The sequence below is a fragment of the Crocodylus porosus genome, unplaced genomic scaffold (assembly GCF_001723895.1).
Source record: "Crocodylus porosus isolate Cpor-Errol unplaced genomic scaffold, CroPor_comp1, whole genome shotgun sequence".
Taxonomy (NCBI): domain Eukaryota; kingdom Metazoa; phylum Chordata; order Crocodylia; family Crocodylidae; genus Crocodylus; species Crocodylus porosus.
The window spans coordinates 5,353,544-5,377,271 of record NW_017728906.1 but is presented as its reverse complement, the minus strand read 5'-3'; the positions used below and the strand labels follow the sequence as shown (position 1 = coordinate 5,377,271).

General features: G+C 39.6%; 1 protein-coding gene across 1 annotated transcript in view; it reads left to right on the top strand.

Moving 5' to 3' along the window:
- Positions 1–1,016: 1,016 nt before the first annotated feature.
- ALCAM (activated leukocyte cell adhesion molecule) overlaps positions 1,017–23,728 on the top strand; it is a 51,707-nt gene continuing 28,995 nt past the window's right edge. Inside the window, exons 1-7 of the mRNA XM_019528627.1 lie at positions 1,017–1,132; positions 3,985–4,204; positions 8,724–8,788; positions 9,174–9,261; positions 11,665–11,847; positions 18,097–18,224; positions 19,891–20,020. Coding sequence (XP_019384172.1) covers positions 1,079–1,132; positions 3,985–4,204; positions 8,724–8,788; positions 9,174–9,261; positions 11,665–11,847; positions 18,097–18,224; positions 19,891–20,020 — 868 coding nt within the window. The 5' untranslated portion in view covers positions 1,017–1,078. The remainder of the gene's footprint in view (positions 1,133–3,984; positions 4,205–8,723; positions 8,789–9,173; positions 9,262–11,664; positions 11,848–18,096; positions 18,225–19,890; positions 20,021–23,728) is intronic.

Here is a 23,728-nt window from a genome sequence, read left to right as displayed (position 1 = left end):
CGCTTAAATGCATGTATAGGCGCATCCACAGAGGAAAAGGAGTGTCAGCCAACTCCAGACACTGTTCCCAAATCCCTGGGGACTATTGGAAAGGGATGAATCCAGAGACAGGTCTGCTATGTGCATCATCTGGCACTGGCAAGTAATGAGGACTCTACTAAGAAATTAATGAAGCCTGTGGATGTATTTCTTTTTTTATAGCTGCTGCTACACCATTACCATCCTTCCACTTATTAGATAAGGCAGCAAGTGGGTGGAAATCCTTGATTGTGTTGCTCCATTAAAGCCATTGTACATTGGCAGTGAAGGACTGGGTCACTGTAGCTCTAATCATTGAGGGAACCCCAGCATTTTAAAAAAATACATTGATCAGTTTGCGGTAATTCTTGTGCATAGGCATAATGCTGTTTTGCACAGGTTCTCCCCAAGCCAATAAATGGCTTTTATTTATTTTTATATAACTAATAGAAGTAAGTCTTTTTACATTTCCAAAACCTACACTTTGAGAATTAAAATGATTAGCTTTCCAAACCAAAGAAAGAGCTCTTGAAAATAAACATTAAACTTTCCTTTTTTTATATAACTTTTTAACACAAACATGCTTGTAATAGTTTTATTTTGCTTCCATGCTGTGTCCTCATTTTGATATTGTGTTGTAACATACACCCTGCCGATAAGACTCAGTTTTTTCTGATGGGAAAGATAAATGTGTGTTTCAGTTTTAGGAGTTGTTTGAGACCGTGCAGCAGTCAGTCAGATGTATATGGGGATCCAGCTAAAAGGATGAAATTCAGTTCCCAGGAATCTCACAGCCTCCAGTGAATAAGAGTAGGATACATAAGCTCCAAAAAGGCTATGGACATTTAAGCCAATGTGCTTTAATGTATTGATTCCTGTTTCAGAAAACATTTTAGAGATGAATGGCATTGCTGGATGCAGGAAGAGAAGAGGTTAACACCTTGAACCAAATATCGACTAGCGTTTAAGAATTTTACAAAAACATTTAACATTTTGTTTCTTGTCCCTTGTAGCCCTTGGATTGTACACAGTAAATGCAACTTATGGAGATACCATTATTATGCCTTGTCGTCAAGAAGTACCAGATGATCTTATGTTTGGAAAATGGAAATATGTAAGTATAGCTTACCTGTAACTTAACTGAATTGCTGTTAGCATAAGATTTTCTTTTGTACAGTACAGATTCAAATCTGTGTGTAAATGGACTCCTCAGCAGTTGAGAACAGTGGGAAGCACATAAAATTAGCCTTATGTGCAATGGAAATAATTAAGGAGTACTGTGCCAGGCTGCATTACAAATCTGGTATCTTTTGTGAAGGAGGCAACCTTTCTGCTTTGTAATCTTTTTCTTTTTTCTGTTTTCTTTACTTAAAAAAGAAAAAAAGTCTGCCTAAAGCAGGAAGTGAGTCAGAGCTGTGAAAAGTCTTTCTCCATATTTTGTTGATCTGTTGTGTCATGCTGTTTCATATTTCAGTGTATTTTAAATGCAATGAGTAGTGCAGAGTAGGCCTTAGTCAACTCATGAGTTAGTTTTACTTTGCAGCTTATGAAATAAGAGAACTTAAAGAAACATGGCAGAGGTGCAGTAGAGGATGCTCATATTGCTTTGACTGCACAGACAACACAGTGTACTTTGCCCATTGTTAGAAAATGTCAATCTGTAGTTCATGGCACCTTTGCATGTCATCTGAGATGAAAAGAATAACCAGCACAAGAGACTATATAACAACATTGAAAAACTACACAGGACAAACCATTTAGAATAATGTTAACCCTTTGTTTTTCTCAAAATGAAGTGAAAAAGAACATTGTTCTTCCTTCTGCAAACTTGATTTATTATCTATGGGGAACATACTTCCAAAACTCTTCTCTCATTTTCCAAACTCAGTGTTTTTGTTTTTTTTACCTTCTTTGACAAATGTTTTGAGGAGGAGCAGTTTCATTTTGCTAGGGAGTGTGACTAAATGACCTGAATTTTTGTTTTGCAAGTGGATTTTTACTTTACTATTTTGGCCTAGTCTTTATCTAGGTAATTGTCCCCTATGCCGCCCCATCCCATGGTGCTCAAGCAGTAGATTCGAGGACAAACAGGATCTACAGCTCTCAAATTTAAAGTAGGAAAGGTCTGCGAGAAATCCCAGATGGTCCCTTACAAAATGTGCCTCTTTCTCCATTCCCATTTTTGTGTAGGGAAGACAGAGGGGCCCTCTGAGCTCTAGATCTTTCTAATCTAGTGGTGCCTTTGGGAATTTCAACTAGGGTTCACTGAAGCATTTTTGCATTTGAAATAAAAATACAGAAGATGACCAAAATATATTTGTCACGAATAGCTTGACTTCTGGGCTTTTCTTTGATAGGTGGGAAAGAGCTGCAGTTTGTGAAATAGCAAGACAAAGAGGAATAGAGTATTTTTTCCATCACATCAGGACATCGTATGTCCGGAGTGGACAAATATTTAATCCCAGAGGCCGCACAGGAAGTTTTGATGTGTTGTTGCAGGCCAGGTCAGCACCCCCTCATCCTCCACCGCAACAACTTGCCATAACTCCCTATGTGGGATGGAGCTGTGGAGAGGCAGGGAGCAGTGTTTGGGAGTGGGACCAGCAGGCAAGGCCAGGCTCATGGGGTGCTGACACCAAGGGGCTAGGACCTGGGGCAGAACTGCAGTCCCCTCCCTGCACACCCCTACCCTGTCTAGGGTTTGTTGGGGGGGTGGTATATGTATGGGAGGGAAACTGCCTGGGTGCTATGCCCTGGGAGCCAGCTGAGGGAAAGGGAGGAAGAGAGGGGGCAGAGGGTGTGGGGTGCATTCAGTGAAGCTTGTCTGGGTGTTACCAGTTTTCTGTGGGTGGAAAAATGGCAGCCAGGGGTATTTTAGCTAAAGCTTATCCGACTAATTTATTAATCAAGTCTACTCCAATGCGCTGCAAGTACAGCATGTCGGAGCAGCTTTGCTACATGTGTATAGAACCACACTGAGATGATTCATTTTCTGTTGTAATGTCTTGGGAGTAACCTTTCCAGCCCGAGGTGGGCCTGTCCCTAGAGAAACAAGTCAAGATTTTTGTGTCCGTCCTGATGCGTGCTGAGCCAGATCTCTGTTGGTTTATTCTATGATGTATGAATACTCTGAAACTCGCATGCATTGTGCTTGGTGATCTGTCATAAGGACATTCCTGGGGTGTGATATCTCCATTTCCATATGAGAGAGAAAATCAAATCCTGCAAAACACAGCTTGTAATTTGGCCTCTTATGAATATTAATTTACTGTGTAACAGTTCTGTGCAGAGCTCTCCTTTGATATTTTCCTTTTTTTAAAACTGCAACTGCATACTGATTAAGTAAGCGTGTCTAGAAAATGATACGATGCCGATTATCCTGAGTCATATAAATAATAACATTTAATTGTATATATATTCTCGTGCCCAGAGCCCTCAGGGTGTTTTAACAAAAAAGAAACTAAAAACTAATTTAGAATAAAATAGGCAGTTATGCCTGATTAAATCCCACAATGGGAGCTAAGACTGAACATTTCTGACAAACAATACAAGCTGTGTAATACAAACTGTGTAAAAACGACTGGCTTAAAAAGAAACCGAAGCCTTAAGCTTTACTTCGACTGCTTCTGTTCTAAATGTCGTCTTGTATAGAAAGCCTGGACAATTCTGTAGCCTTCAGCAGAAGCTCTGCCTTGGTCTACAGCAGGATGCTGCCATGGGAGGGTGATCATTTCCAGTGCTGCTGGCCTTGAGTCCCAGTATGTGCCACACAGTAGGGTCTTAAAATAGCCCTTTGTACTTCTGTAGGGTTAGGTGGATGGTTTGAATATCACACTGAAAATTTAATAGGAGATTGGAGGTGAGGGGGGAAGAATTTTAAATGTTGTCTTTTTGCAGCTTTTAAGACTTAATATAGGAACATATTTGTGTATTTATACAAAATAAATTCATTATTTCTTATTTTAGGAAATGGCCAATGAATCTCCAGTATTTATCGCCTTCAGATCATCAACAAAAAAAAACGTGCATTATGATGATGTACCAGACTACAAAGACAGGTTGAGTCTCTCAGAAAATTACACTTTATCCATCAAGAATGCAAGGATCAGCGATGAAAAGAGATTTGTATGTATGTTAGTAACAGAGGACAACGTTTTTGAAGAGCCTACGATAGTCAAAGTGTTCAGTAAGTAACATTTGTACTAACTACTAATAGCATTTGGCTCTGCCTGAATCATTAAATTAGGGGTTCTCTGCTAAGAGAAAGATGAAAGCAAAAAGAGGAAAATATATTAAACTGAAGCAATGACTGAGATTAGCAGGTTTCTGCTATAAAAAGGCTAAACTATCTCTAGCATCTGCAAAATGGGACTCCCTGTAGCCTCAGTATTTCACATGCCAAAAGTGTCAGTTTACAACAAAAGGAATTTCAGAGCTTGCTAATGAGTTACTTGTATGTGCAGATTACATAATTTGGCCCTAGAAAGGAAAAATGTAAAAAATTAGATCGGGAAATTTTTATTAGTTCAAGTGGCATATTAGCATTTCAAGAAATATATTTAAATATCTTGCAGCACCTGTCACAAAGCAAAAAGAAAGCCTGAAAGAAAGACTGAGGAACAGGATGCTAGCCAAAAATCATAATTTGTCCCCTCTTGCAAGGCAAATAGGAGAATTTTTTTTTTTTTTTAAATTCAGCTTTCCTTATTCTGAATCTCTGTTAAGAGCCATACATATTTCTTTGCATTCTGACTTGTGATACCATTTCTACTTAATATATGGCTTAGACTTTCAAAAGTGAGTGTCAGAGTGGTTGGCTCAAGTCTTCCCAGCTCAACACATCATTCAGATTCGACAAATCCTGAAGCTGCTAGAAACAAGCCATCCATAATTACTAGTCATTGCTGAAAATCTTGCCTGTGGCATTTACATCTGTGAGTAGACTCTCAGACTACAGTAGATTTCTTCCCTGCCTGGATTTCTAATTTTTCCCCCCATTTGTGCACTCAATGCAGTGCACATATAATGTAAAATCAATCCAACGTATTGCCAGTTGTAACTCCAAGCAGGAAAATAATGTCAGGGACTCTTCAGCATTAACCTCATGCTATCTTGGCACAATTTTGTCAGTGGTATGATCTGTTAGAAGTGGGACATGGAATCAACAATAATTCTCCTTCCCTTGTTTCACTTTGTTTGACTGCAAGAACAATTAAATTAATGACAGCAGGGACAAGTGTGCTCAGAACATGCATAGAAAACATGTAGAGTTTTTGCAATGATGTGATAAAGAACGATCATGGTGACTTATCATGAAGGAGTAAATTTGTAGATGAGACTACTATCTGGTAAACAAAATGCCAAGTAGTTAAAATACTCCATAAAATACAAGCAAACACAATGTTAACTCAACCTTGTTGGGCACCCTATATTTTTTATGGTGTCTGTAGGAATTCTGTTTGGGCTAGGCTATAGTTATGCTAAGCTATAGTAAGCTACAATGCTGAAAATCAGTACAGGAGAAAGGGGACTCCTGAGTGGTGGATGACCTAATAAAAAAGAAAAAAATGTACTAATGAGCAAAAAGATACAGAAGGTAGTATGAAAACAGTAGCTCTAAACACAGCCACCCCTAGGGGGGGTGCAGAGCCTAGGACATAGCAGCCTGTGCAGGGAAGGGGAGAGTGGGGCGAGCAGCCAGAGCTGGTAGTGGCAGCTATGACGAGGCCTATGTGGCATTGACCAAGGGGCCCCGCAAAGCGTGCAGCCCAGGGCAGTTGCCCTGATTTCCCGCCCCCCGGGTTGGCCCTTGCTATAGATGTAAAAGATGGAACTTACTGATGAGAGTGCAGGAATGTGAATCTGGCAGACAAAACAAAGATGAACATCTTGACAGAGAGAGAAGAGGGGGCACCAGATGCGGGGGCGAGGAGGGGTGAGGGTGGGTTACACAAGTATAAATACAGGAGTGAGGAGACCTGTCCCTCTTAAAGACCTAGGAAAGCATGAATAATGTATAATGTCTGTACCAACGAAGGATAAGCTTCTCCAAGTTGGACTCAATGTTTATGAGACCAACTGGTGTGCTATTTAACGACAATAAACTCTTCTGAGCCGTTGTCACTAAACATGTATTCAAGCTGTGTTTTCTGCCTCGCCTTTGGGATCTGGAAGATGCACATCTGCCTTCCAGAACATAGACTCCACTACAGACTGCTGTATATCAAAAGCAACAACAACCAGATAGCACCTGAGAAAACGCTGGACTCTTTAGAACGGTGTCCTTATATAGGAATAAAAGATTACATTTAGCAAGAAATTTAAGAATAGAAAACATGTATGTAGCATGGGTGATTTAACACTGCCACTAAAACTTTTATATCAACCTATTTATGCGTTTAGTGTTCCTAGTTCTGTATAAATCTCCCATGGAGCTTCTACATTTCTTGACCCCTCCATATAGCCACACTGCACAAACCCTGATTTCAAATGCCTGAAATTCAGATATGTCCCTTGAGGTTTGAGTTTTTCAGGCAAGCATTACGGCCTTAGTCACAAGTTAATCAGCTAGCACAGCTAACAAGCTTTACAGGTTGTACAGAAAACACCTGCTAAGTTTCATTTGCTAGGTCAGGTAACAAACTCTGCCAGCTTTCCTGGTGTATCTTGTTAGCATCTTCATTTGGAGCTAAATGGCCCGAGGAGTTTTCAAGGCTTATCAGCAGCACAAACGGTCACAATTTTCTTGCTTTGCCATTTGACCTCTGCAGCAACCTCATTTAATCCCCTTACAGAACAGCAGAGGTGCTATTGCAAGGTATTAAGTAGAGAAATAAGTGGCTGGCTGTAGTTAAAACTCTCACAAAGTGTACTCTCATGTTATTAAGCCCTGAGCATAAGATTTCCTTCTATTTCAGATCATGAGCTTGTAAATTGCCTGGCAGCCAATGAGCTCATGTGTAGTAACTCATTTGCATGCACATGTGCAGACCTGTTGCTATAGGGAACTGGCAGAATACACTGCTTCCTTCTCATCTGCAGCAGCATCTGCAGGAGGTCTCCGAGTAGGAGCTGCCTCCTAGTCCTCACACTGGGTCACACAAAGCATTGGAGATAGAGGGAAGACACCAGAGGAGGCACAGCACGTTTTAAATTTCTTCAGTTTTTATCAGATTGGTGATCTAATGCTGTGAGAACTAATAATTTCTATTTACAGGATCCGTTGTCATGAGATAAATGTGTAAAGAGTAGATCTGGCAGGCTGAGCAGGTGTTAAAACTTACCGTCCCTGCCAGTGCATACAGAAAATGGGTTAACCTGCTTTTTTAACAAAACACTTCCCTCCCTGATGCCCACACAAAAACCAACATTACTTCTACTTTAAAAAAAATGCTCTAGTCTTTTTTGTGTTTGAGAACAACATGATGGTTTTCGATGCCTGGCTTTGTTTTTGTTTTTTTTTGCCTCCAGCAAGTTGTTTGAAAAATCCAAGTAAATAGGTTCCTCTATTGGGTTTTGTCTTTTGATCTGTTGCTTTTTGTTTTGTTTGGACTAATCTTCCAAGTGCAGAAAAATGTATCTGAATATATAAAGAAAAGAGCTCAGAGTGGAAACTGCATTTCTGTATTTGTAGTAGGCTCAACTAGTGTGACCATTCAACTACAGATTAATAACTTTGTTTGCTGCTTTGTTCTGTTTTTATTGAAATTGTCAAGATGGTGTGAAAAGCATTTGGAACAGGATTACTAGTGTTGTTTGATAGAAGGTTTGATTTGAAAACAGCACTGCAAACTGTGTGTGTGTGTGTGTGTGTGTGTAATATATGCATATTTAGAAGCACAGAGGTAAAGTGCAGAGACTTTCTTTGACTGCATAAGCACAGATACTTTTTTCCTTCCATCTTGTAGGAATACAGTGTCTTGGAGATAAAAATGTGCATTCCAGGCTTCAGGCCAGAGTGAATTTTACCAGACAAGCTATACCATCTCAAGAAAATAGTGTTTTATAATGGAAACGCTGGTAGATCCTCAGTTCTGGCAGCCTGAACAGTGTAACTACAATAGAAAAGAATGAATGAGATGACATATTGGTACTGAACAGAAAGTTTGTTTTTAAAAGAGATAGTCAAGTTTTAAATCAAGTCCAGTTCTGAAAAATGAAGTAAAATAGTTAGATACTACACTTGCCTCTGTCACATGTACCCCCACACATTAAGTGCAACAAGAGTAGGTTAAAAAACTTAGAAGCAGGCATTTGATTATTTTTTCTTTAAAATGAGAAATTGCATCTGCTTTAATACCCATATTAAAACTGTTTTTCTATATGACTATTTAATCTTTATCAGTTGTTTTTCATTTATTCTATTTGTTCATTTATTCGCAGTATACATAAACACATTAACAATAATTTTACGTAGTCATGAAAAAACAGGTCCATTTAAAATGCAACCTGTAATCTGTGCTTGATAAAATTTCAAGTAAGAGACCTTTTTTCCTCATAAACCCACATACCAATATCTAGATGGGAGCAGTTTTTATCGCTATGTTATAAACCCCTGAAGATAAGGTTTAAGAATGAAAACAGTATGGCTCTCACGTGTGCTCCCAGTCCATGTTGCTGAATGTTTATCTTGGAAAATGTAATCCTTTTATTTAAAAAAAATTGAAATTTTGCATTCAGAGTTACCTGTACATTTTTTTTAATAGAACGACCATCTCAACCAGAAATATTGCATCAAGCAAACTTCCTAGAAACAGAGAAGCTAAAAATGGTAAGTGGCTTTTTTGTCTCAGACCTTGGGACTGACTCAAATGTTAGTTTTGAAAAATACTCCAATGTGCATTCTGGACTGAGTACCATGTGCATATGTGGACAGGGACCAGTGTCTTGAGTACAGAGGCTGAGATTACAGAACAGACTATTCATTCTCGTAGGAATAATAACAATGTGTTAGAAAAGTGTAATCAGCCCTCAGATACTTAGAATTATGGCTCAGCCTTGCCTTGGACAACCATTTATCACCACCCTCTTCCCACCCCACTTAATACAAATCACATGAATGATTTTAAGGGGAAAAATTGATTAAGCATTTGTATATTATTGGGTTTTTTTTTTTAATGACAAACAGTGCTTAATATTTCTTATCTGTTTTGCAGCTTGGGGAATGTGTTGCGAGAGACAGTTATCCAGAAGGCAACATTACATGGTACAAAAATGGAAATGTTTTGCATCATGATGCAGGAGGTAGGTTTAAGCCATGAACTACAACCATGGCCCTACAAGCATGTATGTGCGAGTAACTCTACTTATGAGTAGTCTTAATTGAATTCAGAGTTTTATTCCTGTGAGGAAAGCTACTCAAATAGGGCTGGGAAGAAGGGTAGTATAGGTTAACAAGTCCATTCCTATGCTACTGCAGGCAACCACATTAGATAAACAAGCTTCATCTTTAAATTTGTGTTCTTGGCCCCTCTTCTCCCAGTGGAAGACTGTTCCAGCCCTTCACCCTCTGATGATGAGAAATGGCCTTTGAATTCCAGCCTAAATTTATTCATAACCGCTTTACATGCTTTGCTCTTGTGCGGACGTTGTTCTTTAGCTTTGCTAGGTCTTCTCCTTCTTGGTATTTATTCCATGGTGCATTCAGAGGGCAATGTCATCCTCTCAGCTGTCATTTTGCTATGTTAAACAATCAAGCTTTTTTAGTCTCTTCCTGTGGAATACAAAACATGAGAATATGGAGAATATCTTCAGGATTAAGGCTTAAGAGTGTCTTGATGTAGTTTGGGGTTTGTTTTGGGGTTCTTTTAAATAACTGTAATGTTTCCAAAGTATTACATACATCTTTACTAAAGTTGAAGATATTTTTAAACAGTCATAGAAAATTAATGAGTGTTGTCCCCGTTCCCCCACAGAGACAAACAAAAACAATGGAAAGCATTGTCTTGACCATTGAATCGTGTTTGCACTGGGTTTTCTCAGATTGGCCAGTGACTGTACTGGGAAGAAAGCTGTTTGTACAGCCTCTACTGTGGGAATATAATTTAGGATCTAGGGAAATAGGGCTAAAGGGACCTCACAAAGTCATCTAGTTCATTCCTCTGCTCAAAGCGGGAGTGTCATTGACTAAGCCATCCTAACCAAGTGTCTGTCCAACCTACTTTTGCGAAGTCCGAGGATGGAGTTTCAACAGCTTCTCTAGGGAGCCTGTTTGAATGCTTGACCACCCTCCTAGGCAGGAAGTTCCTTCTGATCACCAACCTAAATTTCCCCTGCTGCAGTTTGAGGCCATTACTCCTAGTGCCGTCTGCGGTAGCCACAGAAAAAAGCTACAGCCTCTCTATAATTACCTTTTTGTCATTTGAAGACTACTATCAAATCTCCCCTCACTCTTCTGTTCTCCAAACTAAATTATCTTAGTTCTTTCAGCCTTTCTTTCATAAACCTTGCATTTCCAGGCCCCTAGTCATTTTTGTCGCATTGTACTGGACTCTTTCCAATATTTCCACATTTTTCTTGAAGTGTAGGATCTAAAACACCATGCAGTACTCCAGGTGAGAGGCCTCACTAATGTCAAACAGAGCAGAAGAATTGCTTCCCTTTTTGCATGTGACACTTCTGTTAATACAACCCAGGATGTTGGCTTTTTTTTGCAACAGGAGCATGCTATTACTCATATTCTTCTGATGGTACTTACCAACCCCAGGTACTTCTCTTCAGTAGCCTAGACAGTCAAATTAAGGAGTCTATATTCGTGTATGCACTTATTCCATCCCAAGTGCAGGATTTCACACTTGTCTTTGTTCAGTCTCATCTGGTTGACAGCAGACCATTTTTCCTATCTATCCAGGGCCCCTGGAAGAAGTTGCACTTAAGACATGATTAATCAGCTAAGTGTGTCTTTAGTAGATAAGCCACAAAATTATTACACAGAATACACATTAATAATTTTGTGTGTGGTTCCCATCATGCCATGAATGGAACATGTGACCAGTGTGCTCCCAGGGCTGAGAGTGCCAGTCCATTGATCAGTGGTCTTGGCTTCAGGAACAGCAGTCAGTTGACTTGTGCTCCCAGCCTCAGAAACACATGAGGCTCTTGATGATTTCATGTGTGTCTGTACGTCGGGGTGCCAGCCAGCTGACCAGTGATCCCAGCCATGGGTGCTCACCAGAGCCCTTCAAGGCTCAGCTGCACTTCCAAGGTTGGGGGTGGCAGTCATTTGCACCAGGCACCCAGCTTGCTACTTGTCAGTGTAGGAGGAATCCAGGATTGTGATCCCGGGCTCCCTTGTACAGACAGTAAGGCAAGATTAGGATCTCATCCACAATCCCACAATCATGCCTCCTGCCAGGCATGTGTATCATAGTAAGAGGTACAGTTTTTGGAATTTAGATCAGATCCCATTTAATTGAGTATCTGTCTGCAGTCCAGGTCACTCTGGATCCTAGCCTTGCCCTCCTGAATGTCTGCAACTCCACCCAACTTGGTGTTATCAGCAACTTAATATATTGCTTGTTTGAAATGAATGTTGTGTATTCAGGTGCCAAGCAGCAGGAACGAAAGTCATACAAATATTTTTTTTTAAAAGTAGGAAAGGTAATATGTATAAAGAGCAGATAATGAAACAATGTCATCATTTTTCAGCTGTGGTCATACATTTGGAAAATACAGTGGACAGATCAACTGGACTCTTCACTATGACATCATCTCTTCAATATAAACCGAAAAAGGCAGATGCTAAGGCACAGTTTTCCTGTAGTGTGACATACAATGGACCAGCAGGATCAGAAACAATACAATCTGAACCACTAGTCTTTGATGTTCATTGTAAGTTATAGAATTACTCATTTATGTTCACTCTGTAGCGGAATAATATTCATTAATGTGCTGGTCGTCTTTTCCCAGGTAGATCAGAGAACATTTACAAAATTGCAGGAATGTGCCATTACTTTGTGAAATAAACCAGAAAAGTGATGATTTTAGACAATGGATATAATAGCTGCAGGCAGAACAACTCTCAAGTTATCTGGGGCTCTTCTTAGACCATGGACATGTGCAATTTTTGAAGCACTTCCAGTGCTGCTGCACTTCAAAGTGCTTCAGCCACAGATACACACACTAACTGAATGTGCACACATGTGACATAAGAGCACTTCATAATTATAATGGCAAAGAGCAGTGTGCTGTCCAACCAGGAGGTTTGCTTGTCTTGCAGCTCCACTGCCCATGTGTACAGGGAGAGTGGGACAGACAGCCACTGAGCACTTGTCTGTGCACTCTCTCTCTAAGCTCCTGATTCAGAAGCAGAGAGGAATGCAAGGATTGTTGCGCTCCAGCCCGCAAGAAAGCACTCATTGGCTGTCTGCCCCGCTTTTCCCTTACCCTCATGTGGGTGGGGAGAGCAGAGCATGGTGAGGGGTTCAACCCCCTGTTGTGCTCTGTAAAGCATGCACAATTTGTTGTTGTTTCATCCTGGCTTATTTTTAGGGTGGCTCATCAGGGTTGTTTTTTTGAGTGCTTGTCCTTTGAAGTGCTTCAAATGTTACAGCTGCCCAGAATCTAACTCTGCTTTCATTGGTATTAGAATTCTTACCATTATGGTGGTCCTACCAAGGAGAAAATACTAGCTAGCAATAGTAGTAGTAGCAGCTAGTAATATATTTCAATCACTGGGAATTTCAAGAACCACTAATAGTCTATGGCTGAATATACTGAATCCAGAATAGTTTAAATAGGTGATTGGAACTTGAAATACCATATGAGGTTTAAAGATGGTGTCATACCTTTTGCCTTATAAATTGTGCAGTAAAATAGTACCTTATTATATATTACTTTCTGCAGTTGCACCAGAATACTCAAATGTATGTTTCTTAGGAACAAACAGTTGGGCATGAACTAGTAGTGCCAGAGACAATGTGGGAAAACTGTGTCCAAGGGAGTCCTCTGTTACCCTTCCCCCCAGCCCTTGTATTTTCAGCAGCAGCTGGGCAGTGTCACAGAGGACAAGGTATTCTGGGAATTGTAGTCCTCTAGAGTAACAGTGGAGTTTGCTGCTGTGTGGGCAACTTTTACCTCTCTTTTTTTGCCTCCAGATCCCATATTGAGAGGGCAAAAAAAATTGCTGATTTTGGCAGCAAAAATGGGGTCAATTTTCCCCTACAGCAGCAGACTCCACTGCTGTTCTACAAAACCACAATTCCCAGAATACTTTGCACTCTGTGATGCACCTGCTGCTGCTTACAGCTGGAAAGTGCAGGCAGTGTGCGGGATAGTAGGGTGAGATGACCTCTTCCCATCCTTTTTACACCTCTTTTCTTTTATGCAGCCTCCAGGGCACATATCCTACTTACCCAACCCAGGTTACTCAAAAATCATTCTGCTTAAAACAAGTTGGCTTTTCAGTTACTATCTTGCAGTTCTATCATAAGTTGAATTTTACACTTGATTACAACACTATTTTTTTATAATGTAGGAATTATGTAGCTAACAATTTCTAACTTGCCTTAACTGCACAAGGTCCTTGCATATAGTATTACTCACCAAGCAAGGTATAGTATTACAACCCTTGCTGAGCAAAGGTATCAGGTGACTGTCAAGAACATTAGCTAGACAGTACTTGGCAGCAGGAGGTGTCAAAGAACTGGAGCTTCTGACAGTGTGTGAAAGCCAGCAGGTCATGGTAGAGAGGAGAGGAAAACAAAGGACATTCAAAAAAAAGTGCAGGCAAAACTTGATTTCTTTTGGTGTGCCTCAAATGATAGCTTGAGTCCTAAAAGAGGTGGGTCCTGGTGAGACCACAGCTTTTGTCCAGACATCTGCTGTCACTTTTAAGTGGACTCAGCTGCACAAGGTTAAAAGGCATAGTACGCTTGTTTTACCTTCCTAAGTTAACGACTGCCACTGGGAATAAGTGGTCGCTTAATACTTTTATGTTTCCGAATAGACCTGACTCAGGTGCTATATTTTTCGAGTCATGTTGAGGACCTTGGGCATTAGAAAAAAATTAAAACGCTCATCTTCCTTCAAATACATTCACTAATGATATTGTACTAAGGTAAGTGCGAAATAAGAGGTTACTTAAGTCCAATTAGCCTGGCTTGCAACAAACAGATTTCCATTTCAGCTTTCCAAAGTTGACATTCTCCATTACAGCTTTGTAATGTGGGCTTTTCCTTAATACACTGACATACAAAAAAAAAAAAATAAAATGTTGCCTGCACTTTTTTTTGAATGCCCTTTGCTTTCTTCTCCTCAATACTATGTGCAAAATACACAGAGCACTCTAACGTTTTAAAGTCCAAGTATACAAGGTAATGAGAGTTCTGTTCTGCTGAGACCAAGAGGACATGAGTTCACCAAGCACCTCCCCAGGATCAAACCTTTAAAAAAAACCATTACCTAAGCTGTCTGCATAATATACTGGTTCAGTCTTGAGTACTTGGCGGAACAGTAATGCACATCATTCCAGATCTTTGCATCTAAGGAAAATGCCCTTTTAATCTGAAAGGGGAAAGCCACAGACTAGAGAGAACTTTGTATCTGATTTCTTGGGCTCTCCACCTGCTTCTCTCTCTTGAGGTAGATGGCATTAGAGCAGAAGGATGCCATTTTGGCCTACTATTATTAATGCATCTCTGCAGTCTCAATGGAGTTCTTGATTTTTCACTTTTCTAAGTGAAAGCAAATTCAAACCGTGTGTCCCTATAGGTGATTCCTCCCTACAAAGTGATGGGTAAGATGAGCTGTGTGGTAATCACTCATTACCTTGGGAAACTTGTGAAATATTCCAAGGCCTTCAGGCACTCTTCCTAAAACTAAAAGTCTAAGTTTGCTTTCATCTCATTCTTTTTGTGTGTCATACAGCAGTATGAGATACAGGGATGATTGCAACAGCCCCCCACCCCAAGGCTGTAAATAATTCCCTCACTGAGTTTCCAAAGGAGGAAGAAAATCAGGATACAATTAGAAATGCTTGGAAGAAAATAAGTAGGGAGCCAATTTGCATCAATGTTATGTCTCCCCAAACAGTATAACATCCTGATGGGCAGGAACTGTAGAACAGTCTCCCTATCCTAACCACCATTCTCAGGCACCAGTCCAGCTAGCTCGATGTGAAGATGATTTGCCCAGACTCATGGAATTTCTATACTCAATACAGCTTGAATCAAGGATTGGTCTGATATGAAGGGAGAACAAACAAAAAAGAGCTCTTCCCAGCTGCAGCATGGTCTATGCTACAGAACTGATGTGCACTCTGCATTAAAGATTAAAAGACCATAGCTAGCAAGTGTATTAATTCCTGTCCCACCAGCAGACAATTTAATTAAGATAACTTCTTTATGCTGCAGTCTCTAGCTTCCTCCAGAGATGGGCAGTATCACTGTGCTGCTAATTAGCCAACAAGAGGAGAGTGGGGTATGCACCTGATAAGTGAAGAGGAGTACATGACAGCCTTACAATGCAGTGCATTTCCTTTCAAATAGATCTCTAGTTGGTGTAACTTCAGTCCTTATTTGGAGATGCACTTGAAAGAAAATAAGATTTTGATGCTTTTGATTGACTAGATGGTCAGAGCTTGCTATAAACAGCATTCTCCACTGATGTTAGTTGATTATGTTGATAGTGAGCTCTCTTGTTTTTGTTTTTAAATTTGGTTCAGTACTCTTAATTAGCTTCTCTCATTATATTTCATTTTTTTTCTCCAGTGGAATTTACTGCATCTAAAAAAAAAATATTACAACTCTAAATGGGAGACTTCCCATATCTTAGTTAGTTATTTGCTTTCAGAACTGTTATCAAGATCCATCATGTTTTACATTTCTAAGAGCAACTAATCATAAAATAAAACACCAGCTGCTCAGTTTAAAATACAAAATGAATCCTATTCACAACGTTAACAACTTTCTGTTATTTCATAATAAAAAATGTTTTCTTCTCCTATAAAAGTGTCCCTGTTGTTTTAAGTGGGAACCCACAATCTTGCAAGGCCCTGACCTAACAGAGAAGTCTTATGCTATACTCTGAATAATTCTTAAAATGCAAGATATGTCTAACACTGCAGTCTACAGCATATCAAAATGACCTGGGGGATAAATTGTCCTGTGCAGAGCTCTGGACTGCTTATGGTACTTGAGATAGCTTTGGGTATTGCTGTGCTACTTTGCAGTCTTTGTTGTAGACATACCATCAGGCTCCAGGGTACAGCTGTAGAGAGAGAGCTCCAGAAAAGAAGAGTAATTTAAAGTAAAGAACAAAGCAGAGGTAGATGTGTAATAACTTGGATAACTGGGCTCTAGATAATGTACACAAACTGAATTGTACTTAGAAGTTAGGAATCCCAGAAAAGGCAGGCATACTGAGCATATGCTGATACAGCAGGGTCAGAATGTCCTGAAATCTTACAGTGGACGGACCACTTCGGGCATCCAGGGTTGGCAGGGCAGTTCACATTTCTTGCTGGTTCAGTCATTGATGCCTGTACTGATAGGACCAGGAAGGATGTCATGTCAATATTGGTGGTGGTTTTGTGATGGAATTATGGATACGTGGGGCCCAGGTGAATTGAGCTTGCTGTTAAGTACTGTCCACCTCCAGCCTTTTGATTCTTCAAAATTCAAGTGGAGGTCTTAAAGGTATGCACACAAGGTAGAAGTTGAAGAGCAGGGGGAATTCTGGCTTCATGAAGAGAGGTGCTGTATGGTCACTTTGTCCTATTCCTACCACAAAGCAAGAACAACTAAGGTGTTTACGTATGACCTAAAATATTTTAGAAATTGATTTAATGCAATGAGTGTAATCTCAATGTTGAAGTTAGAGTTTAGGAAGAGCTTTGCATCTGGTGCAAACACTGCTAGGTGAACTTGTATCAGTTACTTCTATGCAAAGTAAGGCTGCTTTTCCCAAAGGAGGTGCTCCCCTCTCACTAATTTGATTTATCTATTCAGCAGTTTCTTTCTGAAGCCTCAGACTGTTCTGCAGTCTAGCCTTATTTTTTTTTTTTGTCTGTTTAACAAGTCAGAGCAAGAACAGGCACACAACAAGGCTGACAACTTGGCTTTCATTTAGCATTTTGGGGCACATCTAGTACCATACTAATCTGTAGAACTTGCTCACATTTTTGAATGATTATTCATATATATATATATATATTTGTAGCAAACTGAGTCCTACAAAGTTATGCCAGATTTTTTGTCAATTTAGAAAATAAGCAAAAAACCCTTGTTATTGAACGTGGACCCTGTACATGTTCTCAGCTCTGCTTCATCCCAGACATTATAGGAGTCATCATTAATAGGAGATCATTTATGGATTTAAGTAACAGGAGGAGTTATTTAGCCTTTATTTTATTACATAAATCTGGTTTGCTGTATCCAGGGTTTTGAAAACTATATTTAGCACTCTGCCTGGGAGGAGCTGGGATGAGTAATAAGTGTTAAAGGATACTCTTCATTTTAGCTTTGCTTTAAAAAAAATTGCCAAAGAAAGATATAAGTTATCGTTCAACCTCATTGAACATGACAGAATTTTGCTATATTTACAGTTCTGTTGACTGTGTTAAGGGTCTTATTGAGTCCACCAAATCCATCTTTCTGAAAGCTACACTGCTGATCAGCATACAGAATAGCCTTGTGAGTTGCTTAGCTCAGATTTCTCTTCAACATTAGTGAAAGGGGCTTCCAGGATTAGCTATTTTTGTGGCTGCTGCAGTTCCTCTAAACAGCAAGCATCATGTAATGCAGTTAAAGTCTCATGTAATGAATTCATACAGTGAAATTGTTCCTACTGGTCTTTTTTACATGAAATAATTATGGTCATTCCTACTTCAGTTATAGGCATTTTGCTAAGGAAAAATTGATTTTTATATAACTGAGTTTCTTTGTAGTTTGTTCTAACAGGATTAGTACTCCATATAGGAAGTACCTATTAACTTCAATCCTTCTATAAAAAGAACCATTTATGCAATTACCCTCACCTGCTTCATGAGAAAATTGTGTATACTTTGGACATTTACATTGTGTGCACAGAGTTACCTTGTACTTTGCAAAAGCTATTAACTTGGGTCCATTATTTTTACAGATCCTACAGAGAAGGTGACTATTCAAGTGCTGTCACAAAGCAGTACCATTAAAGAAGGTGATAACATCACTCTCAAATGCTCAGGAAATGGTAACCCCCCTCCTCAGGAGTTCTTGTTTTACATTCCAGTAAGTATTACCTTACTGCTAGTGCTTAGCTACAATATTCAGCGTCATTTCTTCCTATTGACACTACTGCATGTCTGAAACAAATTTTCATATGCTTGAATAACAAACGAAGCAATATAATGCTATTAGCAAGCTGAAAAGATAACCTTGCCAAGTTACAGCAATCTCCAAGAGGATAGGTGCTTCAGGCCTTTGGAGAATTGCATCAAAACTTGGTGAAGGCTTTTAAGGTGGTGATTTTTCTACCAAATGGTGCAGTGATTTAAACACCACAGTAAATAATGACCAGAAGAAACAGTATAAACAGAGAAAACAATTTAACTTGCTCAAATAAGAGCACCAAGTAATCCCAACAGGCAAATCAAATCAACAGAGCAATTATGGGAACAAAATCCCACCCAAGATTTAGATCTGACTTTGGAAAGTATATTGAGAGAACTCCTCTCATAGCAGCCTTCAGAAGAGCAGCAGAACTCAGGAGTGAAACTTAAGATATATGATTATTAGACAAATCTCTCTGGGAAACCAAATTTTTCTGAGAACATTTGGAAAAGAATTAAGCAAAAAGAGACTCAGTTTATTTGAAGCTATTTTAACCTCATCCTGTGAGGTTGACCAGTTTAAGTACTATATAGCTACCGTTTCAAACACAGGGTCTTTTGTTGCTGTTCCTCTGTTGCTGTATAAAACTTCATCACAAACGAGAGCTGACTGGCAATACAGGCAGAGCAGTGGAACGTAGTGCTATCAGATGCACAAAGTACAAACTGGATACAAATCAATGTCCGAGCTATCTTGATGGCAACCTTGAGATCTTTGGACAACCGTAGTTCTACCTTTTGGCTGCTACCTTTCTTCCTCATATTGCTTTTGGCGGCCCTACTTTTTGCATGTGTGTTCTTCTCCCATTAAACCCGCTGCTAGACTTTTGGAGCAGGAGATACAGTGGCCTTCTTTCATGTTATTCCCTGTCCAGGGTGCCACATAAGGACATCTCTCTTCTGGCACTCTGCATTGCTGAAGAATGGTGATGGGGCAGATGGGGTCTGAGGTGACTTCTCAGCACTTACAATTAAGCTGAGTCACAGCAGACTTGAGGCCCTTGGCCAGCCTCCAATTCCTCTATTTTAATGTTATTTCATATAGTAGTGCATGAGTGCCTCTTTGTGTTCTGTGATGAGTGTAGAAACCTAAGGACCTTACTTGGCATGGACTACAGTAACTTCAGAGTCCTCCTCCCACCAAAGGGAAGCTAGAATTAGTTCAGTCTTTGCTGTTTTTGCTGTAATTCTAAAGCTACTTAATGCCACATGCTTCAGTAGAGGCTGACTTAAATTTGTTATAGCAGTTTGGGCAAGATACTGTTTCTCAGTCTTAGTCTGACTTACCTGCTAAGATGGTTTATATTTCATTTTCTGGTGAATCTTCTCTTCTCTTAGCATTTTGTAGTTGACACTTGAAACATGTAAAACATTTTAACTTATGGGTAACTACTGTGCCTGAAATCTGGCAACAACCATAAAACTTTGTTTTGCTGAAAGGTGGCTACATTTCAGTGGATTTAAATGGATACAGACTGAAAGGTTTCAGAATTCTTTACGAAGAAAGTCAGAGCATATAAAACTAGTCAAAGCAAAGGTGACCATCTTTTTGCTTTCACCAACAGGGAGAAACAGAAGGCATAAGGAGCTCAGATACTTACATAATGACAGACGTGAGGCGAAATGCAACAGGAGAATACAAGTGCTCTCTGACTGACAAAGACCTGATGGGTTCAACCACCATCACTGTGCACTGTAAGTTACTGGATATTTTAGTTCTATATAAGATTTTAAAAAATTTAAAATATAGGGGTTAAGCCATCCCTGACTTAGAAATGTGATGAAGTCCTGTTAGCTACAGGAGAACTGAGCACTGGACTAATACAGAGAACTTTGTAGAAACGAGTAAGAGTCTTTCTTGTGTTAATGCATTTTTCCAGTGTATTTTCATTAGCTTTTAACATACTATCTTTTTTTCTTGTAGAATTAAAATAGATTTATATCTGTGTAGCTTTTGTTTGTGCAACAAATGAAGTAATAAAATAGAATAAAGCTGCAACAATACATTTTATTTTATGTTACAATCAGTGGTGAATTATGCATATTAATACAAAGCAAATTATTATGTTAAGACATTGCCTTGGAATCTTTTGAAAACTATGGAAGAAGTGAGCAGCCCATTATTTTGTCATTCAAAGCCATTCTATAAAGGAATATATGAATTACTATAGTAGCTCCTACCAGTTCAACATCCTATTTCAGGAAAAAAAGGCAGTAGCAAATACTTTAGAAGGAATGTGCAAGGAGTCTTGTGATGGACTGTTATACACTAACTTTGTTCATAGTGGAAGCTGTTTCTTCCTTATGCTTATTCCTTGAAGCAAATGAGTTATACAGCCCTGGCAGACTTCTGTGTTTGAGTTCCCCAGGCTGTGTCCAGTTGTTCTTAAGCTTCCTTTGGTGCGAGTAAGCCAGCTTGCTTCTCTGGTACTCTGTTCCTGTGGGAAAACATGACCCCTCTGCTCTTTCACTTGACTCAGGTTCCTCTGCCTCTTCAAATTCCTCAGGCTCTGTATTTTACAAACCACAATTAATGTCTGACCTCTTTGCTCTCCACTCTCCAAACCTCAGCCCTCTATCAAGAAATTGGAAAAAAACTGATTCATCTAGAACAGGGCTATTTCGAGGTCCTAAGGTCCTCTCCGTCAAATGAGTCCTGAAGATTTAACAGGCCTCTGCTTGCATGAGGTCTGAGAGAAATAACATGACCCTGGCAGCAAATGGTGGACTTCAAGGCACTGCATCATTCTATGATGCCGGAGTCTCTTGGGTTGTATGTGGAAGGATTCCCCAAGTTGTTATAGAAATCCACAGTTACGTGGATGAATATAAATTCTCCCGCTCGTATTTAATCTAAACTTTTGAGCTCAGAATCGTATGACAATGAGTTCAGAGCAGAACATCGTGTAACACTTCTCCGTGTTAAATGTGCTGCTTTTCACTTTCACTGACTATCCACTTGCTTTTATATTACAAAGAGGGATAAATACGAATAGCCGATTACATTCTTCAGACCATCTGCCATTTTGTATGCCTCTACCATATATGCTTTTTTATTTGTTTTCTCTCTGACTTAAATCTGTTCAATCTTCTTTCCGGCTGAAGTTTCCACTTGATTTTTGTTTTTACCTTGTTTTTCTGCTGGTGCTGAACAATGACATTCCCTTTGATTTGGGAAGGAGTGACCGTCATTCAGTACAGTATGTCTCAGCCTAGGGTATTTGAGCAGTAAAAAATGTAATAAGAGATTTGGATTTGAAAGCGTCTCAGCTGTTCACTTTTAACTGTTGTTTCATGTGTAGTCCTAAAGAAGTCTGATGGATTGGAGAGACTTGGATTTCCTTTACAGTAGTAGATTTATTGTGATTCAGTTATTGTGACAACAGAACTGATAGTCTCAGTATGTTTGAAATTAAAAATTAGGAACAGAATTTTAGTTCAGTTTACCTGTTACTTAGGTCTCACTTGCATCATTCTTAGGATCACAGCTTTAAACATGGGAGCAAACCTTATGGGTCTGAGTCGCAACACACCATTTTATAGATGGTGATTATAGAAAGGCTGGAAATGGGCCTTTTTCTGTGGCTGTAGGGAAGAGGAGTTGGAACAATGTTCTCATGCTGCAGCACAGGGAATTTAGGTTGGGGATTAGGAGGAACTTTCTGACTATAAGGACAATCAGGCATCAGACAGACTATCTGGAGAAGCTGTGGAATCTCCATCCTTGGAAGTTTTCAGGAGCAGGTTAGACAGACATTTGGCTGGGATGGCTTAGTTGGGAATGCTCCTGCCTTAAGCAGGGAGCTGGACTAGATGACCTTGTGAGATTCCTTCCAGCCCTACTGTCCTATGATCTTATCTAGACAGTGCATTTTTCTCAGCAGAAGTTCAGCTTTTTAGGTCATTCAGAACTCTTGCATATATAAGCATTAGGTCCTAGTCACATTTTGCTCTCAATCTGTTTGTTCCAGGATCGACTCTCTCTACCTCAATCCCCAATGTGTCTTTATAAGTTAAGAATATAGGGCTGGGAAAGCCTGTCTGTGAAGCTTTTCATTTTAGTGAAACAAATGAGATAATTATTTTATTCGTCTCTGGTTTTGTTTTCACAATAACATTATTGTATCCATCAAACTTAGCAGTATGTTAACTTCCCATACAGTGAATATGCTAAGAAATGAAAATAGGGAGGCGAAGAGGAGGCTTCTTCTCCCCACTGCCCTTTCCCTGTAAAGAAACTGAATGAAATTGCGACTTACCATGGTGCTTGCCTTCCCAAAGGAAAAGGAGGGTTTATGGCACTATGGTCCCTAGAAACTGGTCAGCAGAGCTGACTTGGTACAGAGAGCACACGGCACACTTCATAACTGGTTCTTTGGAGGTCCAAGAGGCATTGTTCCCACTTGGAAAGTGTCTCCTTAAACTCCTGCTCTCGAGTTATGTGCTTCTTCACAATCCACTTTGCATGCAGAGGTTCCTTTCCCCTTCTGCTCAGGATTGCACGCTACAGGGAAATGGAACTTTAAAAGTCAAAAGGCTCTGCTAGCTGAATTTGTCCCAGCAAACTAACTTAGGAAATCAACCAAGGCAAAGACTGTGATTAATGAAAATCTAAGGGAAATTATCGCATAGATGATACAGGAAACCTATCTCCCATTCCCAGTAGTGTTCCTGTCTGGCCTGAATATATTCAAAATACCAGGCTGCCTGATTACAGCACAGTTGCATCCAATCTGTCACCTCTTTTTGGATTAGAAAACCTATATCTGCAATACCATGTAGAAAACACTGTCTTTACGATTTCTCACATTATTCATATTGCTGTCACATTTTCACTCACTACAAAGTAATGTGTCAGATGTAATCCCCATACTGATCTGTATGGAAAGCCAGCTCTGAAGTTAATTGAAGACTTCCAATTAGACTAAATTAAAAATTGGCATATACTAAACATGGCACCTACTGAGGAGATTATGCATAATGACAAATGTAATGAAGGAAGTTTTCAGAGGCTAAGTAAATGACTAGCCAAGTAGTCCCAAATTATTTTTTCCTCTTACAAGTAGGAAGAAAGGCAGGTTTTAAGGGATTCTGTATTCAAACTTTTTCAGTACTTTTCTACTAACAGAGAGAAGCATATGGGAACTTTGTTTCATGTACCACAAAGCTACATGATTCTATCATGTATATGAAGACAAATCATGCTGTCTGATAGGACTTGCCACTAGAAATCTTTCTGCTGAATGGAAGCTTAATTTCATACTTGCATTCTACAAAAAATTCTCAGAGACGCACCATTCGGAAACAAGTTTCATTCCCTACAAATCTTTTCATAAGTTGGTGTGAATGACAGCACTGTGTGAGGAGGGGAAGGAGCTGCATTTCCAACACCAAAAAGGGAGG